General features: G+C 33.6%; 2 protein-coding genes and 1 non-coding gene across 3 annotated transcripts in view; 1 reads left to right on the forward strand and 2 right to left on the reverse strand.

Moving 5' to 3' along the window:
• LOC105156027 (beta-amylase 1, chloroplastic) lies at nucleotides 1,729-5,823 on the reverse strand. The gene is made up of 4 exons (XM_011072055.2): nucleotides 5,109-5,823; nucleotides 3,103-3,313; nucleotides 2,854-2,970; nucleotides 1,729-2,756 (listed from the first exon to the last, which is right to left on the reverse strand). Exons 1-4 carry the CDS (start codon nucleotides 5,603-5,605, stop codon nucleotides 1,965-1,967), a joined length of 1,617 nt encoding a protein of 538 aa, XP_011070357.1. The 5' UTR covers nucleotides 5,606-5,823; the 3' UTR covers nucleotides 1,729-1,964.
• On the forward strand, nucleotides 6,706-6,777 carry TRNAP-UGG. Its single transcript has one exon. It is a non-coding gene; the product is annotated as a tRNA-Pro (tRNA).
• Nucleotides 8,724-19,757, reverse strand: part of LOC105156295 (glutamine-dependent NAD(+) synthetase-like) — a 12,029-nt gene continuing 995 nt past the window's right edge. The window contains exons 2-13 of the mRNA XM_020691949.1: nucleotides 18,763-19,071; nucleotides 17,653-17,876; nucleotides 13,044-13,147; nucleotides 12,559-12,693; nucleotides 11,861-12,029; nucleotides 11,466-11,601; nucleotides 11,179-11,317; nucleotides 10,827-11,003; nucleotides 10,129-10,290; nucleotides 9,575-9,670; nucleotides 9,320-9,448; nucleotides 8,724-8,867 (exon numbers count right to left, since the gene is read on the reverse strand). Of these exons, the coding sequence (XP_020547608.1) occupies nucleotides 8,724-8,867; nucleotides 9,320-9,448; nucleotides 9,575-9,670; nucleotides 10,129-10,290; nucleotides 10,827-11,003; nucleotides 11,179-11,317; nucleotides 11,466-11,601; nucleotides 11,861-12,029; nucleotides 12,559-12,693; nucleotides 13,044-13,147; nucleotides 17,653-17,876; nucleotides 18,763-19,071 (1,924 nt within the window). The remainder of the gene's footprint in view (nucleotides 8,868-9,319; nucleotides 9,449-9,574; nucleotides 9,671-10,128; nucleotides 10,291-10,826; nucleotides 11,004-11,178; nucleotides 11,318-11,465; nucleotides 11,602-11,860; nucleotides 12,030-12,558; nucleotides 12,694-13,043; nucleotides 13,148-17,652; nucleotides 17,877-18,762; nucleotides 19,072-19,757) is intronic.

Genomic DNA, 19,757 nt, shown 5'->3' on the forward strand with positions numbered 1-19,757 from the left:
TACAATATTCAGTATACAATATATTAATAATTCTAAATCAATAAACAAATTTAAACACTCTCTTCGCTCTCTCTCTCTCTCTCTCACATACACACACAACTCTCTCTTGGATTAATTTTTATTTTTTTGCTATTTAATTTTTTTAATATTAAAAAATGAGAAAATGTTTTATTATTTTATAATAAATTATTATAATTAAATAAAAGTAAAATTAATATTAATATTTTATTCACTAAAAAAATATAATATTCAAGATATTATAAATTATGCGATTAGAATTAATCATTGCATTAACAAATATCAATTATATATTTATATTAATATTCAACTAGCATGAATGTGTATATATTATTTTTATTCAAAAGTTTAGGCAATAATTCTTTATTTTATATTATTGTAAAAAAAATTATCTATTAAATTTTTATTTAAAATTAAACTAACGTATACTACTTATAAAAACGTTTTAAAAATGTTTAAAACAAAATAAGTCAAGAAATAAAATATTATTCGATTATAATGGTATAAATGTCCATTTTAGTCATTTTATCAATTAAAGGCCTTATTATGCCAAACATCCTAACATCTTATAAGCTATAATATCTTATTTTACCCAAACACTTTAGGAGTTAATTTTTAAAATAAGATCCAACACCTTATAAACTTCTAAAATATCTTATAAGATGTAGGAGCTTATAAAAATATTTTAAAAAAATTTAGTCAAATACCCTCTAAATACCTATGTCTGTAAAATTCAAACTCACAACGTAATTGTGAAATCTCAACTTTCCCGATCAAATAAAGATCATACATTGGTAGCTATAAGTTTCAGTCGGTACGTACTCAAATAATTGCAGATTTCAATTGAAAAATAAACTTAAAAGTGTCATGCAAGTATTATTCTTTAATTATTTCCAATATATTCGAGCCGTTGGCGAATAAACTAAAAATTATCATGACAGGAATAATTCAAGCATACAGCAATTTATCATAATCATTCAGTATTTTAATTATTTATCTTGTTCCATTATATTTGCAATGGTGAATAAATAAATTGAAAAAAAGGGTTTGTCCCAATCCGAGTGCATGTGCTCTTACTCAGAATTGGACCATATCAATAAATTGAGTCCATCAAAATTGTAATGCTTCTGTGTAGGAATCATCTGGATTTTGTCTCATGCAGACCTATAGTATTTAATTAGTAATAGGTGGTTAATTAAGTATTCTAATAATTTAGAGTAAATTACAATAATTTTTTTAAGATTTGTTTTAATTACAATTAGAAGAGTTATTTTGAAATTCTGTTAATTCTCAACATATTTTGGATGGTAAAAATCTCATGAACACATTGATTAAAATTCATTCAAACTCATTTAACAATTAAATCAAATTAAAAAGTTAATTCAACACTGAACAGAAAGTTCCAAAAACCAATGGGAATGCAAGCAACCATGGTTTAAGATATACTTGTGTTTCTCATTTTTTGATTATTATATAGAAAAGAAAAAAGGTGGTAGTTTCGAAATTATTTAATTTCCAATATTGAAATACTTTATTTTTCATGATTTTTCTAAGAAATCTTTGAGTTTCTTAAGAAATTTTTTAATTTTGCCTAATTTGCTAGCCAAACATTGACCTCATACTTTCATCCACAAATATATAAAATATTGAGACTACACAAATATTTTATTTAATGATAGCCGATCTGATATTGAACCAAACATAATAATGTTATATGCATATATATATATATATATATATTAATTGGTTCAAGAGAAAGATCTAGGTGAGCTTGAACACAGCCATCCATCCTCAAAATTCAGGGAGGAAACATATCATTGTGCAATGCAGTGGGCTCAGAAATCAAACCCTACCAAATTTACCTGACCAGGAATCAATACGCTAAAAGATTTGTATCCAGTGCCTGTGTAGCAAGGAAAGGTCCGGGCGAAGTGAAGCTTCTCTTCCTAAAGTGCAAGAACTGTTCCAGCAAAAGCAGAAGCTGTTGGAGGAGACAAGGTCGTGTGGCCTCCACCAGAATCTAAGCTGGCTTGAAACATATTGATAGCTGACATTTGCCTCACAAAGCGCGAAAAACTGACCCAGTTGCGAGGCTCAAACAAATTTTTGTCCATTCTGACAAAGTTGAAAGAAAACGATGGCATTTCAAGTCCATCCGAGTAGAACTTTGACATTTTTAACACCTGTTGGAATGACTCATTATCCAAATTTCTGGAATAGTTTTCACCCTCCAATGGGATGTCACAGATCCGAGCAGCAAGCAGTATTTGCTTAAGGAAACTTTCGGGCCGACTGGCCGGATTTATCTGCTGCTCTTCAGCATCTTGCATCTCAAAACCTGAACAGCACATGGTAAAACTATACCGACCAAACATTTGAACAATTGGTAGATATCCATCTCTAGCTGAAGTGTTGTAGTATCCAGATGTTAACTCTGCGGGGTGAGATTGAGTGCCATAATGCCAGTGAACCCCACCAACTTTTCCTGACATGTTTACTTCATTACCGCGGAAAATGGTCTCTGCTTCCCTACAGATCCTTTCCCCATGCAAAAGCAGCATGCCTGAGTACCATTCAAGGAAGAACTCTCCATATGGCGTCTTCCAAGAACCATCACTTCGGAAGAATTCTGTACTTTCAGGATTTTGCATTAGACTGCTGGCATCAATAGGACCTCCATATCCCCACTCTCGCATTCCTATCTTGCATGCACAGGCACGCAGAGATGCAAGCATATACTGGCAAGTTAAATTAGGAAAAATATATTAAAGATATGGTTTAGATAAAGGAAAAAGTCTATATGCCACTTAAAGAGATGTCAAACTCTATGCATACCTTGTCATAGCATTGAAATTCACCAATTTCACCAGAACGTAGAGCCTGAGTTAACTTTTGAGTAGGGCATGAAGGATATCTTAGTTCACCACCGGGACCTAGTCCAACTTGAATCCCCTGGAAATAAAAATTGCCATGAAATTTGCGGAGACATCAGAATAAACAAAAAAAGGAAAAGGAGAATAAGAAGAGCAAAAGATCTACTAAGAATTATTTTGGTAAAAGACTATCATGCAGGTCAGTCTTTACAGTTATAATGCCGCCAAGAAATGATCTGAATGTCTCCCTGAAGCTCCTCATGAGATCAGCATATGCTTGAATTGGTGTTCGTCCATGCAGAACAGGTAGAACATCACATCCCAGAGAAATGTATTCCATACTCCTCCTCCCAAACCTATCCGCATATGATACATCTGGATCTTTATCCATTTCTTCAAGCACCCACAAAGGGAGAGGAATCCTTGCTCAAACAAAAGGCGAAATTAATATCAGTATTGATGAGGCATTGAAAGGAAATCAAGAAGAAACATTACAGTGGAGCACGCCAAACATTACTTCTAATATTTACTTTGTATCTAAAACCATGCTTTTTGTTTTTACCCTTCTCAACCTGTGAATACTCCTTTTGTCACAGCAAGAAGTAATAGCATCACTAGGCTGAATTCTTGAATACTGGAACATAGACATCCTCACAAAGTCGAAGCAGAGTCCTTCTAGTCCAGACAGGGTGAGGGTTACAGGGCACAACTAAATATGGCCAGTGTTATTGGTAATTTTAAATAAACGTTCATCACAAATTGTACACCCTTCAAGAGATCCCAGCAACTTCAGGCATAATGAGATGCCCAACGTAGTTTATATACATAAATGATTCGAGATGGTGATCTCTCTTAGTTCCACTCATTTATTGTCAATGCGCTATAAATTGTTTAAGTACAAAAGAAATAGAAAAGGAGTATTGGTTAATGTCTTTCCTCAAGACGAATTGTCCTTGAACTGAGAAATACCTGGTCAATTATCTACATGCCCATGAATCTTTGAAGGAAACCTTAAGCCTGTTTTCTCTGGTTGTGTCTGCATTGAAGGATTTCATATGTGAGGGGTGCTGGATCATTATCAGCTACTATGTATGTGAAACCCTTAGCACCCATTTTCAGCTATGCAATATTATTTTAGGGATTTCATCCAATACTTTGTGATCCAACACCCCTTCTCTCCAAATGCTGTTCTAATAAATCCTTGAATATGATTTGGTTAAGTGATCACAAAACAGAGCTGCATAAAGGATAACCTTGTTTCGCTCAATCTGGATGAAATATTTGAACAGAACAATGAAGCACTCACAATCATTAATTATTAAAAACTGATTAAATCTTTTTAATCAACTTCATTATATCATGGGCCGTATCTCTCAAATACATTTAAAAATATGACACAAACAATTAGCATCTCTCTCAACTCTCTTTCAACAAAAATTAGACCAAACTTATGAGAACATAATCCTTTTCTTTTGAACTCAACTCCATAAGGGGCTGTTGCCTTAAACTGAGACGTGCTAACAGTCAACATCAAACACTAGTTGTAGATCACCATATCTAGATGGTCCGGAATAACAACCATGTGACGAACACCGCAACCACGACACTTTCCTCATACAAGCAGCTGTTTGTTCATTTCCAGCACTGCTCTATGTTGTGTATCTTTGAACGGTAAAGGCCCCAGCCAACCAACAATAAACCAATTCAGAAGTGTATTCCGACTTAGAAGCCTAGGTTATTGAATACCAGAGACTACTTCCCCGTACAAGTATTCTCAACACTTGTTCCCTGTATACGAATTTGCTTCTCCAATGCATATAATATTATATGCAAGAAGACATAATACTAGAAATTTCAGGAACATTAAACTCAAATGCAAATGTAGGCATTGCAAAATCATCTTCCAGCAAATTAATATTTCCCATGTTTAACATGTTTTAGTAACTTTTCGTAGCTCTAAGGATCAAAATACATCCAACTCCAGACCAAATAATCCACAGGATTCAGCAATATTCTTAGCAAAGGCGATGAACACAAACAACTCATTTAACAAGCATCAGAGTTCAAGAAAACTTCTGCTAAACCCAGCATGCATCAGTTAGAATAATCCTAAACAACATTTACCATTTCGATCATAATTATCCCTTTAAAACATCCAGAAAAAAGAATAGGGATTAAGCAGTTAAGTGAGAAGTCAATTTGGAGATGGTTACCAACCAGAATAAGTCATCAGGGCCTGACCCGCACTGATGAAATGCCATCACAGCGCGGACTTTCAGCCCAAAACGCTTCGCCATTTCTACAATCTCCAAATACCCTTGCCAATTGTAGATTCTAGGAAATTCCCTCTCCACCAGCCCCCACCACACTTCCATCACCACCCCCTCCACTCCCGCCGCCGCCAGCGCCCGGAATGATTGCGCCATGGCTTTCTTCCGCCTCATCGTCTGCGCCGTGGGGCCAATCACGTCCACCGGCAGCTTTACGTACACCGGGAACGCCCCGCCCCCGAGGCGTTGGCTGTAATTGAGCTCGTATACGAGCTCCCCATCCGAAGAGGCGTTTAGCCGGGACGCGATCACTGGCCGGGCCACGACCCGACATTGGACTTTCGCCCCTGCCCATGTCGAAATGGGTTGTGAGAAGCGCCGGTAGGCGGACCCAGTACGAGTAGTACAGCAACAACTGGGAGCAGAGGGGGACGCGATCGCCATTGTTTATTTATACAAATTGGGTTTCTCTCTATTTCGCAGAGCTGAGCGCTTGCGTTCTTTCAGGTAAAATTGAAATTAGGATCTCAACAAGTAGAGTACAGCTGCTGCACATCGAAGCAGTATGCGAGTTTCGCTGCTTTCTTCCTTTTTATACCAAAGCTTTGAGATACAAAAATGCACTAAGGAAAGTTTGATTTATGTGTAGTAAAAGTTATCGAACAATATAGACCACCAATTTGTAAGACGCCTCTATAAATGTTTCAGAAGAATTTAAAAGAAAAAGGAAACAGAAAATGTATATCAGAATATTAGCTATTTCCACGTCCACTTAATTGGGGTGCAATGCCAACCCTCATCTTAAAACCTCCCTATATATATTTGGGATATTGCATAATAGATTTTGTTTATTGTAATAGTATGTGTTTTTTACATTTTATTTATTTAATATTATTGATCAGAATAGAGGTATTCAGTTCGATAAATCGAACTTTCAATTCGTCGAAGTTTCATGACGAAACCAAATCGAAAAGGACCGGTTGGATTTGATTATAACCGAACTTATTTTAGTTTTAAGCTGAAAAAAAAACTCATCTTTTTGAATAAGTAATATAATATATAATATTCTTGAGATTGTAAATAATACAATATATTATATTCTTTTAATATAATTAATAATAAAAAAATTGATTATTTAGTTTGATACGATTAATTGAACATAGATAATCGTATCAATCGAAATAGCTGACTTTTTAAAAAATAATAATAATCGAAAATTAGGTGCATCACAACGGGAACCAAATTGATTGACAGGGGATTGAGGTTGCCGAGAGCGGAAAGGGGCAGTTATGTGATAAAATATGTGGTTGACTTAGGAAATTTACATTTTGCACCCAAATTAGTTATTCTAAGGGGATTAGCTTTAATGATATAGTATACATAAATCAACTTACCATTTATTTTTTAAAACTGTTAAAAAATTTCCTATATATGTTTTACATTTTCAATAGCATTAAAATTCATTTTTAAACTTAAATAATACTTTCCATTTGTATATTATGTTCAATATATTTAAAGATTTTTTTAAGACATGTGGCCAACTTGGGCATTTGGTCTAGTGGTATGATTCTCGCTTTGGGTGCGAGAGGTCCCGAGTTCGATTCTCGGAATGCCCCTTTTATTTTTTTCTTTTTCTTTTATTATAAATAATTCGATTATATCATTATCACATGTTTTTAAATAGATCTGAGTATTTATATTTATATTTATACTTTCAAAATAGAGTGAGACACACCAATCGAAATTTGCATTTTTTGTCACATAGCTTATGTTCAAACATTTTCATACAAATAGAGTGATGGGAGCATTGTTTTTATCTGCGGTATTTTTACTACCTTTTTTTTATCCCTATCATTGAGTACTAACATTGTTGCTGTTCCGAATAATTTGTCGGTTTTTTTTTCTCTTTTTTTGCATGAACATTACAAAAATTTATCTTTTATTGTTCAACCATATATCTGGATTTAAGAGGTGGTTACAGTAAAATGAAAAATATTTTTTTTAAAGGGCAACTTCAAAATATGTGCAATACTAAAATAGTAAATACCATTCTTTTTAAAGAAATTGAAGAGAAAAAGAAGATTTTGAGAAGAACATAAGAAGACCATAGCCAGCAACACAACACCATATCTGAGCTGTGTGGAAGAGTAGTATGTTTCTTGGAGAGTGGTTGTATGGGATACAGAAGTAAAAAGTGTCGGGTGCATTAATTGGATCTGACCAAAAAGTTCGTAATTTTGGTAAAAAAAAAAAAATGAGGGTAATAATGAGAATACATCATATAAATTAGGTGCATAAATGGGAAGTAAATCACAATCCCAAATAGGTTGTCTCCTTTGACTTATAATCAGTCATAAGAGTTGATGATTAGAGTCATCCAAATTTGGCGATCAATATAGGGCTAGTTTGCTTAATAATAGGCTGGACAAATTAATACTAGACACACGGCTGTGTGTGATTGTTAAAGATATCGCCCATTATACAATTAAGTAAATATGGTCTGAGGGAATTGATATGTTTTGGTTCATACAAGAAGACAATTTGCATGATTCAAAAGATATAAATTTGAGATTTCATATAATATAGAGTAAATTACATTGACTCTCCTGAGGTTAGATTAAACTATATAAACACCTCCTGTGTTTTACAAAATTACAGCTACACCCCCTGAGGGGTGTTAGTGTAATACTTTTCAGGAACTGTTTGTTTAAGTTTTGCATTTGAAATAGGAAGTGTAATTGTAATAACAACAAAAACCTCATAGAGGTATAGCTATAATTTTGAAGGGAAGATGCAAGTGAATACTAAGCTTAGTTACTTTGGTAGGGAGAGAAGGGAATCTATGTAAAAAAACTCTCCTTACTTATTTAAGGGCTACGTGCTTAAGTCCTATCTTGCTAAACCTAGAGTCTTGCTAAAGAGATCCTTTTTCTTCTCTTCTCTCTTCAATTATCGAGAGTAAACTTTATATACAAAGCAAAGATCTAGGTCGAGCATCTCCTTCCCATTCTAGAAACGCAATGGGTGTTTGCGCATTTTAATTTAACCTGAAAAGACGTCAATATAATTTACCCTATAATCTATACTAATATATAAGAGAAGGTTTTTTTTCTCACAAACGACGGTTATGACACGGGGACACCAATTTTATTGCTATGACGATAATACTCTTAAGTTTATTTTCTTTTTTTTTCTTTGTTGCTTTCTTTCTTTCTTTTTTTCTTTTATTCTTTTTAAATGTGATGTGGTGGTTTATATATCTTTTCTTATCATAATATATTTTAAATTATAAAATATTACTTATTATATGCACGCAGAGACTAGCGTGCCACCACGGCTAGTATAGACGGCTACTATATGTAAATATGAAATCATAACAAACATGAGGTGATCATTCCAACATCTACTATATACATTTCTAATTCGAGACATCAACGATATACTTTGTCAATATGAACTGAAGAGAAGGAAACATATGATATATGAATGTTGTACCACATCCATCCTCATACTACCAAGTATGCATAACATACAAAAACACTTTGTTCCGCTCTCTATTCAATCAATTTATTAATATCGACAAAGTAACATTACCATCAGCATTCAACTGATGCACAAGTTCATCAATCTTTAGGAATTGATAAGGCCACCTTGCATTGTATAGGAACTGTCGTTGATCGAACCTATTATCCTCAGGTGAATAACTCTGAGAAAAGTACGTTGACTTAGTATAAAACTGTACCTTGCGTCAAACTTCATGATATCATAAATAGAAATTTGGGAAATTTTGTTTTGTATCTTAAAGTTAATACACTTTTCGTCTCATTAGTTACGCGATTCTCATTAAGGGTCTAACAACCTACAAAACTTCTCACTTTTAGTTATTTCTTCAATTTTCGTTACTATTTTAACAGAAAATGCACGTTCTAAGCTCGTGGCCGTTGCCATTAACTTTTCGACCTTCTGCAAAACAGCTACGTGCTTAGCACTTGCCTTTTCAATTAAAATACAAACGGAATCTAATAAAAAGCAAAAAAATGAGATTTTTGTGTTACTTATGGAACCGTCAATGAAAATCGTGATTAATGGGACAAAAAATATTATTTCCCCACATAAATTATGAATAAATTTTATTTCTCGCAACAAAAATTTTATTACCTCCACCAAATACGAAGGCGTCAGAACAGTCATCTTATGTCGATTGCTAGCATAATACTTGAAGAAATGCTTCACTTTGTCAGCAATCTCCACTGGAGTTAACGTCGACTGCCATTTATGACAGAGATCCTGATGACATAGTATGAAAGGATTAAAATTCTGTCAATTTTATTTTTCTTGCAGCATTAGTAAGTACTAAACTGCAGTACAAGACTGGCTTCGATGCAGCATATGATTGAAGATATTAACACAAACCTTAAACATGGATAGAGGTCCATAGCGCAAAATTCTTCGCAGTTTTCCGTATACCGAGAGTTCTTCGTCTGTCATTCCGATGTCCGATTCTTCCTGCTGTTTGCAAACAAAATGCACAATCAGATACCAGCATATCGAAAAGTCACTATTTGCCTAACGCATCGCAAAATGCCGTTGAGACGGACAATAAATTTGTGTTTTAAATATTTCAGTGGAAGGAAAAACTGTGGGGCCACATTTGGATAAAAGAATTTCAAATAACTCCATACTAAAAATAGATTGAAATCCATCATAATGTCATCGCGAAAAGTTTGAAATAAGAATATAAGGATTTAAAATTACTCAAACAACTTCAAAAAATTTGTTATAATGGATATTTAAAATCACTATATTCAAATCCATCAATACTAGAGACAACTTCCAAGAAAATAATTGCAACGGAAGAAAATGATTTTGCGACCACTTGGCCACCAATTCGTTGCAAAGTCCGTTGCAGAATTCGGAGAAAACACTTGCAACACAAATTTCATTGAGGCATGAGATAGTATAGATACCCGGTCGGTTCCTGTGGACTCCAATGCACCGTCTGGGCGAGAAGCTTCAATTTCTGCTAAAGATGAGTAACCGAGATTCTCAGCAGCCCATCTAAAAAATGCTCGAAGATCCTGCTTGTTGATACTTCCGATGGGATTTAGATCACCGGAACTGCAACCGTACTTAAGACCACGACACGCTTATTAATTATCACTTACATCAGAAGAAAAAGACTTGATTAAAGAAACTAAAGCCAGCAATAATATGAGTTTTCATTTTGAGAAATGCGCACAACTGCAGTAGTCATAAACATTGCTAAGGAATTATTGGTGAGTTGAGTTTATTTCATTAAACAATGAATAAGTGCATGGAGACCAGATATTGGTTTGATCAACTTAAAACATTGTGCATAATTCTATAATTAAGTGCGGGGAAATAACATTTTTGGTCCATATATTAGCCCGTTTTACTTTTGGTCTCATTCATTACCGGATTTGTACTTTTAGTCACGTAACTTATAAAAAGTGGACGAGGACAACAAGTGCTAATTTTTGTAAGTTATGAAACTAGAAGTGCTAATGTAATAATGAATGTCACCAAAATCAGAATCATCATAACTTATAGAACCAAAAATGATACTTCTCCATTAAGTATTAAAGGACCACCCAGTCTAAAACTTTAAATTGTTATAGAAAGTATTAAGTCTTAAGATCAGCACCTTGGTGAGATTACCGCACAATCCTTCATCGGCAGTGGTGCTACTCAGGACCAGATAAAAACCTGGCTTGTTGTGAACCCATGGCAAGAGTGACGCTAACATGAATGCGATGACCATTCTTGTTCGAGCTTGAATATTTCGTAAAGCTGTGTTTTCGACATTTGTCCCTCCATTCTCCTGAAGAAACCGATGATTAGTCGAACAAAGTTACTAACTTTCAATAGCATCATTATCCCAGATAACATACAAACTCGTACACATCCAAAAATGTCAAACAAGTTCCTCCAGCAATTTATGTTATATATAGGCGAAAAGTGATCGATGGCCATCGTTAACTTTTATTAAACTTTACCTTGTTATGCAATCGCTTTCCAGAAAGTGTCTGAAACAAAGAGAGCAAGGAAGAAATAACTCTATCTATTGAAACATCTAGATGCCACGACCCGACTTCCTCCGACAGCGCCCTTGACCGTCTTCTTGAATCAGCCGAGCTGTAACAGGAAAATCCTGCTAACCGTTAATGGTACACATAGGAAAACTAGTCTTCATTTAGCAGTATTATTAGGCCGGGAAGAGAACAAGTACAAACAGATTTGTTAAGGCTGACAAAGTTATTTTTGTTGATATATACATTCTCACCTGTTCTCAGATCCCATGAAAACTGTGTAGAATATGCGTTTGGCGAATTCTTTGCTGTCTGTCGGAACCTGTCCGTCGATGTAATTCCCAATTCTCATAGCATCTGCTTTGACTTGTTCATCGCCATTTGCGATTTCTGTATGAACATCACAGTATTAAGAAATATCTCAGCATGAAGAGCAAATCCACACAACTCTAGTAACACTCATATGTTCTTCAATTTCAAAACTATACATTCTTTACATTTTTTTTTCCGCTAACTTTTACTATTGACGACATTGCATGCTGTTAAAACTATTGATAAATTTATATATATAATTAACGACAATACTAAAATTATCACTTGATTTTTTTACTGCTAATTTTCTGCGTGGTCTAACGTAGAGAAGACTGACCTTTTACTACTAGTTGAGACATGCGACCAACAATGGCAGCAACAGAGGAGCTGTCAACCCCTCCAGAGAGTGGAAGCAGAAAACCTGATGCACCACTTCTTCTCAGATAATTCCATAACCAGCAAGCTGCTCCTAGAGCTATTTCCTCTTCAGGATACGGACAATGAACCTGACGATTGTTGGCATAGGTGACAAAAAAGACAATTAGATTATCAATTCTTTCAGCGGTGTTGTTAAAACTTTACTTCAGGTTTAGCTCAATTAGTGAAGTTGAGGCCCCATAATTTTAGAGGTCATGTGTTTGAACTCCACCTTATGTGTGAGATGTTGTGTCTTTTGAATAATATGTGTTGTTTCTATTGTAATAGTAGTTGTTGATTAAATTTCATTTATTTGATAACAAAATTTAAATTAGAGTCACTTATATTTATCTTAAATTAAAATTTAAAATTTGTCACCTTATATTTCATTACTAACATTATATTTTGTTGTAGTATGAATTGGGGTAGCCTGAGTTCATTTTAGAAAATTGAAACTTGTATAAATTATCGTTTAACAAAAATTTTACAGAAAGAAAAAAATAATATATGTCTACTTCAAATATTCTATGAGATAAAAACCATCCCATGGCCTGGAAAGATCACACATAGGGCAAAATGGGCATTTCATAAGTTTGTCTGGATAAGCTTATTTATTACCTTAATTGGAGTTGAAACTGAGGTGTGGAGCTTAAAAGACTGGCAAAGCTTGTAAGGTACAAAGACTGAGGGAACTTTTGTTTTGCAACTTGCTTGTTCACGAAAGCTGCTGTTAGAATCTCTGGGACTGGCTACCTGCCATTCCAGTCAACAACACCAAATCAGGAACAGTAACAATCATATTCCACTATACCCTTATGAAAAATTCTTATCTGGACGATTTTATTGATCTAAATTAAATATATAATAAATGTGATTTTTTAGTCGTATAATTGACTATTTTTTTTAATTGTACATCAAATATATGATAAGTGTTAATAACTTATCGTATAATTAAATAATTTGATCAAACCCGATTTCTATTAGAATTTGTCGTATTGGACAAAATTGGTGGAGTGCAGAAAATTTGAGAAATTGCATTTGCGAAAAATTATTTTCTTCTTTTTGTAGTAAATAAATTAAATGTGTATAGAATTTACCCATACCTTATCTAGATCTATTTGGGCAACTACCAAGTCCACGTCCTTCAAGGAAAATTGTAAGCCATGAGCCACCACATCGCCATTTACAACTATACAAGAGCATCCATCTGTCCATACAATTCTAAAAAAAATTTAAGTATTTGTTCAAGGAAAAATGGTTTATTTTAACATAGATGGGTTAATTACATTTCGACCCTCTAAAAATATAAAATTATATTTTTAATTTTTTTTTTAAATTATACTTACATTCTTTTTTGAAAATTATTCATTTACAACTATATCTCTTCATTAAGGCTTCGATGAGAAATGTAGACATCAACAGAAACTGTAGATGATCTTTTTAATTTTTAAAACTCATTCAACATTTTGTATAAGGTATTAACTATAAGAATATGTGATTAGAAAACTAATTGAATTGGCTGTTATTCGTCGATACCTATAAATGTAATATTATGAAGATGAAAAGAGTAAGTATTCATCATTGATTCATGTTTTTGTTGTATTTATTATTTATATTGAACGGTGTTTTAATGTCACAACAAATGCCCAGATCGAAAGGTTAAACACAAAGAGTTGGCCTACGCATATGTTGGCAGCTAAGAAACCAACTCCTGATAGTCGATTTGAAATGTTCCAAATCGAGGACCTCAGGATAGAGCATCGAGGCTTCTATGGAGACTTGCACTAAGTATTGCATTGCCGTGTTTTATAAGCAAGAGATGTAGGTAGAGTATACAATTTTAGTGGGTTAGTTGGCAAGGTAGTCGATTGACTGAATTGACTCGCAAGAAACGTCAAATAGAAACTTTAGAGGCTTGGTCGGTATGACTGGAATCCCCGATTCTGATAGTATGGTATTAATCCTTGAACTTGAGAAATCATAGCAGTCGCGTGCATACGGAGACTGTATCTTGAATGCGAGCGATGACTGTCTCATGGGATATGGTCATTATAAATTTTGTTCACTGCAGTCGAAATACGTAGCAAGGATGGTGGATTCCAAGAAAGAATCTGTCCCTTATCAATATGTGACAATAAAATCTCTAATGTGCTTTGAAATGGTTTAGACTCTTTAAGTTTACTGCCGTAGCATTTGATTGAGTGGGAAGGAATTTCTTACCTCAATCAATAGAGTAAACACATCTCGAGTATGAAGCATAGATGTCTAGTCAAGGATGAAAAATCGACGCCAATTTCATGCCTTAAATTAAGATCGGGAGATGGTTGACATCATGACCATACACATATGGAACTTGAAGCCTAAATGTTCACACCACTCTTCACCTAGTGCTAGTTTCATAACTATAACTAGACGACTACTCATGATAACGGACATTTTGAGTTATGCGATAATCAGAATTAGTTAATTAAATTAGACTTGATTAATTACGTTGGTCATACGCCCACAATATAATTTAGGTGAACCTGAAGAGTCATACACAAATTACGAAAGTGATGGAATTAATTTAGAATTAATTTCAGAATAGAAGAATTAATTTGAATGGATTGAATTAATTTTTGGAGAGTTCTAAATGATTGTGTCATTTATGATAAATAATCAATTGGATGGATGGTCCAAAATTTTATTAATTAGATTAATTAAATTTTGGACTTAGTCTTTTAAATTAATTGAATTTTTTTAAAGAGGCTTGGGATAATTAATTAGTGGATTGGATTCACTAATTAATTTGGAGATGAACTTGTCTATTAGTGGATTGGATAAATTAAATTTGGGCTAGAAATAATTGGTAAGACCAATTATGTTTGCTTTGGGCTTAATTATTAAGTGGATTCGATTCATTTAATTAATTAAGTGCACTTGGCCTTGTGAATATTTAATAGGATTAAATATTTACTTGAATTATTTTAGTTGGGTATTTTATTTAATTAGATAAAATAATAATTTTAAAAGAATTAATAATTGGGCTCAATTTAATTTATTGGACAAATTAATCGAGCACGGTCCAAATACAAGAAGCCCTAGCCCATGGTGGTCTTATCTAGGTCTATTTGCCTTGTTTGGAAGTAGGAAAAAATATGCTAAGGCTGAAGTATTAAGTAGTGGAGAGATTATAGGAAGTTGGTGAAAAGATGAAAGTTATTTAGAAGACTAGCTCTTCCTTCCTTTTCTCCAAACTTAATTCCACCTCTTCCTATTTCTCTTCTCTAGTCTTGGGCTGATTTTCTCTTCCAAAAATAAGAAAACTTTTGTGGTTTCTTCCCCTATGAAAATAAACAACTTCCTCCTCTCCTCTTTTGGTCTTCTTCTTAATTTAGAGCAAAGTCAAGAACAAAGGAGAACGAAACACACTATTTCATGGAAAGAGGGACCAAATGACACTATGAATTAGTGTGTTTCAGTCTCCTTTATTCTTGACTTGGTTTAAACCAAGAAGAACACCAAGAGAGGAGAGGAAGAAGCTATTGATTTTCTTCGAGGAGGGAGCCAGAAAATTTCCTTTATTTTTTGAAAGAAACTAAGACAAAGACTAGGTAAGAAAATTAGGAAGAGTTTGAATTAAGTTGGGAGAAAAGGAAGGAAGACTTAGTCTTTTAGATAACTTTCATCTCTCAACCAATTTCCCATAACCTCTCTACTATTAATATTTCAGCCTTGGCATGTTTCTTTTCCTATTTCCAAACAAGTTAAATAGGTCTAGACAAGGTCAACATGGGATAGGGCTTCTTGCATTTGGATTAGGCTTGATTAATTTGTCCAACAAACCCAATAACTAATTCTTTTAGACTTATTATTTAATCTAATTAAATAAAATGCCGAACAAGAAAAATTCAGGTGAATATTTCATCCCATCAAATATATTCACAAGCTCCAATATACTTAATTAATTAAATGAATTCAATCGCTTAGTTAATTAAGCCCAAAACAAATAATAATTGGTTTAATCAATTATTTTTAGCCCAAATCTAATTAATAAATCCAATCCACTAATTAGAAAAGGCCATCTCTAAATCCAATCCACTCAACCAAAAGCTAAGGCCGTAGTGTGAAAGAGTCTAAATCATCCTATAGCCCGCATACGAGCTCTCGTTGTCACATACTGATAGGGATAAATTCTTTTTTGGAATCCACCTTCTTGCTACATATTCCAACTGTACTGGACAAGACTTACAATGACTATATCCCACGATACACTCACCATTTGTCAAATTCAATATACAGTGTTCATATGCACGTGACTGCAATGATTTTTCAAATTCGAGGATTAATCCCGTACTATCGGAATTGAAAATTCCATTCATACGGACCAAGCCTCTAAGCCTTCCACATAATGATTCTCGCGAGTCAGTTCAATCAATCGACTATATTGCTAACTAACCCACTAAAATCGCATAAACGACCTATGTCTCCTATCAATGAAATACGACACTACAATACTTAGTGCAAGTCTTTATAGGAATCTCGATGGCCTATCTCGAAGTCCTCGATTTAGGAAGTTTCTGATTGATCCTCCGAAATTGGTCTCATAGCTACCAACCTATGCGTAGCCCAACTCCACGGGTTTAACCTTTAGATCTATGAGCATTTGTTATAATATTGAAACGTTGTTCAATATAAATAGTAAGTACAACAAACACATAAGCCAATAATGAAAGCATGAAAAGTAAAATGTTCAAAGCATTAAAATTCGATCAAAGAGTGTACTCTTAATCTTTTCCGAATGTTCGATGTAGGAAATGTAGACGAGATTCTAACATATAGGGCACATAGAGAAAATGTAAAATAAAGATACATTAAACATAAAAGTAACCGTTACCTTCGTAGGTTTATTCGTTTCCGGCTACTAGTTATGCTCCTCTTTGTTCCAAACACGTTCACCTTCTAGATCTTAACGTAGAGATCCTTTAAGGATATCCACACCACACCGAGAAATATTTAAAAATACGGCTGATTTTTTTTTATAATAATATTTTATTATCTAACACCCATTTGATTTTATAGATACTAGATTTACCCCCTAATAAATAAGAAAAGTATTAGGATATTTTTATCATTAAATTAATATACGAAATGCTTAAAGATGGGTAACATTGAAAGGTTACATATTCTGACGAAAAGGTATAATTGTAACTACAAATTTTTCAAAATCAGTGGGAGTATAATTTCAAATGTATATTTGGAAGAAATACAATTTTATATTATCATAGAGGTATGAGTATATATAATTAACCTTAGAAGATCCCAAAAGTTGGGTAACATTATTCTAACCTGAGTTTTCAGATATTTCTCACTTTTATAATTCTCAAATTTTTAAATTTTAACTTGGCAACAGAACTAGTCAATTCTGCAACTGCTTCTTGAAGTAAAATAACTTGAAAATCTTATTTCGAAAAACTAATCGCGTAGGCGCTATTTACTTTCCGTTATAAGGTTATATAAATAGCCTAATACACTCAAGTAAAATTTTTATTATATATTATGGAGGCTCGTTTTTAGTTTAAGAGCCCAATACTAATTACTGTTTGGCGGACTAAATTATTCAACCCCAACAACCTAATTAAATATAATATGATTAACACAGAGTTTTCTTTTTTTCTCACCCAAATAATTCATATCACAAAGTAAAGAAGATCATAGTATCATGTTGCCTACCGTAATAAACCCGGCCACCATCACATCCCAGGTGATTGCTGTACATATAAACGCCTCCACGGGTATGCGTTGCACCCTTTATAGCACGAAGCCGGCGGTCCATCTTTCGTACCTGGTGAATGCTTCCACTTGCATTCATAAAAACTTCGACGCCATTCAAAGCAAGTTCGGGGTGGATGGGTACGGGACTAAAGAGTTCCATACAAACTTCAGCTGCAACAGCTCTAAGAGGAATATGTATTTTCATATAGAGATCTATTAGAAGCACAATTTCCAAAGAGATAACTAATTAAAGGAGGGTTATGTGTATTGTTTAGAGTTAATAATTAATCAAGGTGAATTTGGGATAAATAATATAGGTACTCCGTAAGATTACAAGATATAATGCTTTAGATCAATGGTAGAGGTTCGGAAAAAAATTGTATTTTTAGTCGTATATGCATGATTGGGGGTCATTGTTTTTTGCTCTTCATTTTATGCGAACTTTAAAATGATTCCAAATATTGAATTTTTTTTTTTTTTTTTATATTCAGCCCCATAAACCAACTTATATCAAAAAGTAGACAACAAATTAAGCCATGTGTTCTACATGTGATTGTTTTTCGATAGAAAAAAAAAAAAAAAGTGTTGCGAGAAAATATGAGAAAAATTGAAATGTTGTGAGTAAAAGAATAGACGCCCTAATTATGTGGGATGAAAAATATATCATAGTGGCTAAATTGTATATTACCCTAATTTTTGTAAAAATTTTGTTACGTAATCTAAATTATGATGGTATCATGACTAAATAAGAGTGAGAAAATAGTTTAATGCAATTTATTCATGTAATGTTGCAAATGAGCAGATTACTTTTTTTATGAAAAAATTAGCAATTGAACACCCTCCCCCTCCTCCTCCTCGTGTTAATTAAAATGAAGCGATTTACACTCTGTCTTTGAAGGTAAATTGCTGCATTTTAGAAATACAAGAGGGTAAATTGCTGATTCTTTATTTTTTTTCATAAAAATATAATTTGCTCATTTACAATATCATAATAGAAAGTTGCTTGCATTTTTTCTTGTGGGAAAAAGATCTAGTCTCATATACTCAACACATTATGAAAGCACTTACGTGTCTAGAAATTGGATGTATCCATAACCAAAAGGTACAGTAGTCTGGGACAAAGCTTCAGATACATCAGTTGGAAGCAAGAACTCGTCGAGCAGTGGCTCTTTCTGCTTCCATGCTGTGAACCATCTGAGATCCCCGCAACTTCCGCCATTTGCGAGCCACATCTTTGGACGTATCATCACTATTTTTCTGTTTAAACACAGGACTTGGCAGTTGTATCTCTCTGCCCCTCTCAATACTGGCATTCCAAAACTACACAGCATGCCATCAGTCCAATCACCAACCAATAACTCTTTTAAGCACTCCCATCTGCACTTAAATGATTATTTGATTTAAATAAAATAAATGATGTAATCTTTATGTATGATGTGATGAGAAGAAGAACAATGTGACTCCCTCGACTTTTAAAGAAACGGACCATGCAACTTCCTAATGCCGGAGGCAACGAGTTTCTTCAAAAACAATTCAGGGTTCGTGTTGTTAATTCATTTTTATTTAGGAAATTTTGTATGTATTAATATTTATTTTAATTGCATTTTAAATTATGTAATTATATCCTTTTGGCATTTTTTAATTCTGTAATTTGTTAGGATCGTGAGTTACATCCTTCATCTTTTTAAATGTTGCGATTTCAAGACAAGTTTGACAGATTGAAATTGAGAAAACACATCTTATTAGTTGAATTATGATGACGACAAATGCTGGTAAAAAAGAATAAAAGAAAAAAAAAAGGCAACATGGGCTAAGTTGCCACATTAGCAAAAATGATCGAATTAAGATGTGTTTTCCCTAATCTCTAATCAGGACATGACTGACGCATGCTATTTTCTGATCGATATTATCATAAAATTCTAATATCAAAAATGATGAAGGACTACTTTACAATCTAAAAAAATTACAGTACTAAACTGTTAAATAATTACAGAATTAAAAATACAATTAAACTATTAATATTCTTTTACTGGGGTAACGTGCAATTAACCCAGATATCAATT

This window comes from Sesamum indicum, linkage group LG2, assembly GCF_000512975.1.
Source record: "Sesamum indicum cultivar Zhongzhi No. 13 linkage group LG2, S_indicum_v1.0, whole genome shotgun sequence".
Classification (NCBI taxonomy): Eukaryota; Viridiplantae; Streptophyta; class Magnoliopsida; order Lamiales; family Pedaliaceae; genus Sesamum; species Sesamum indicum.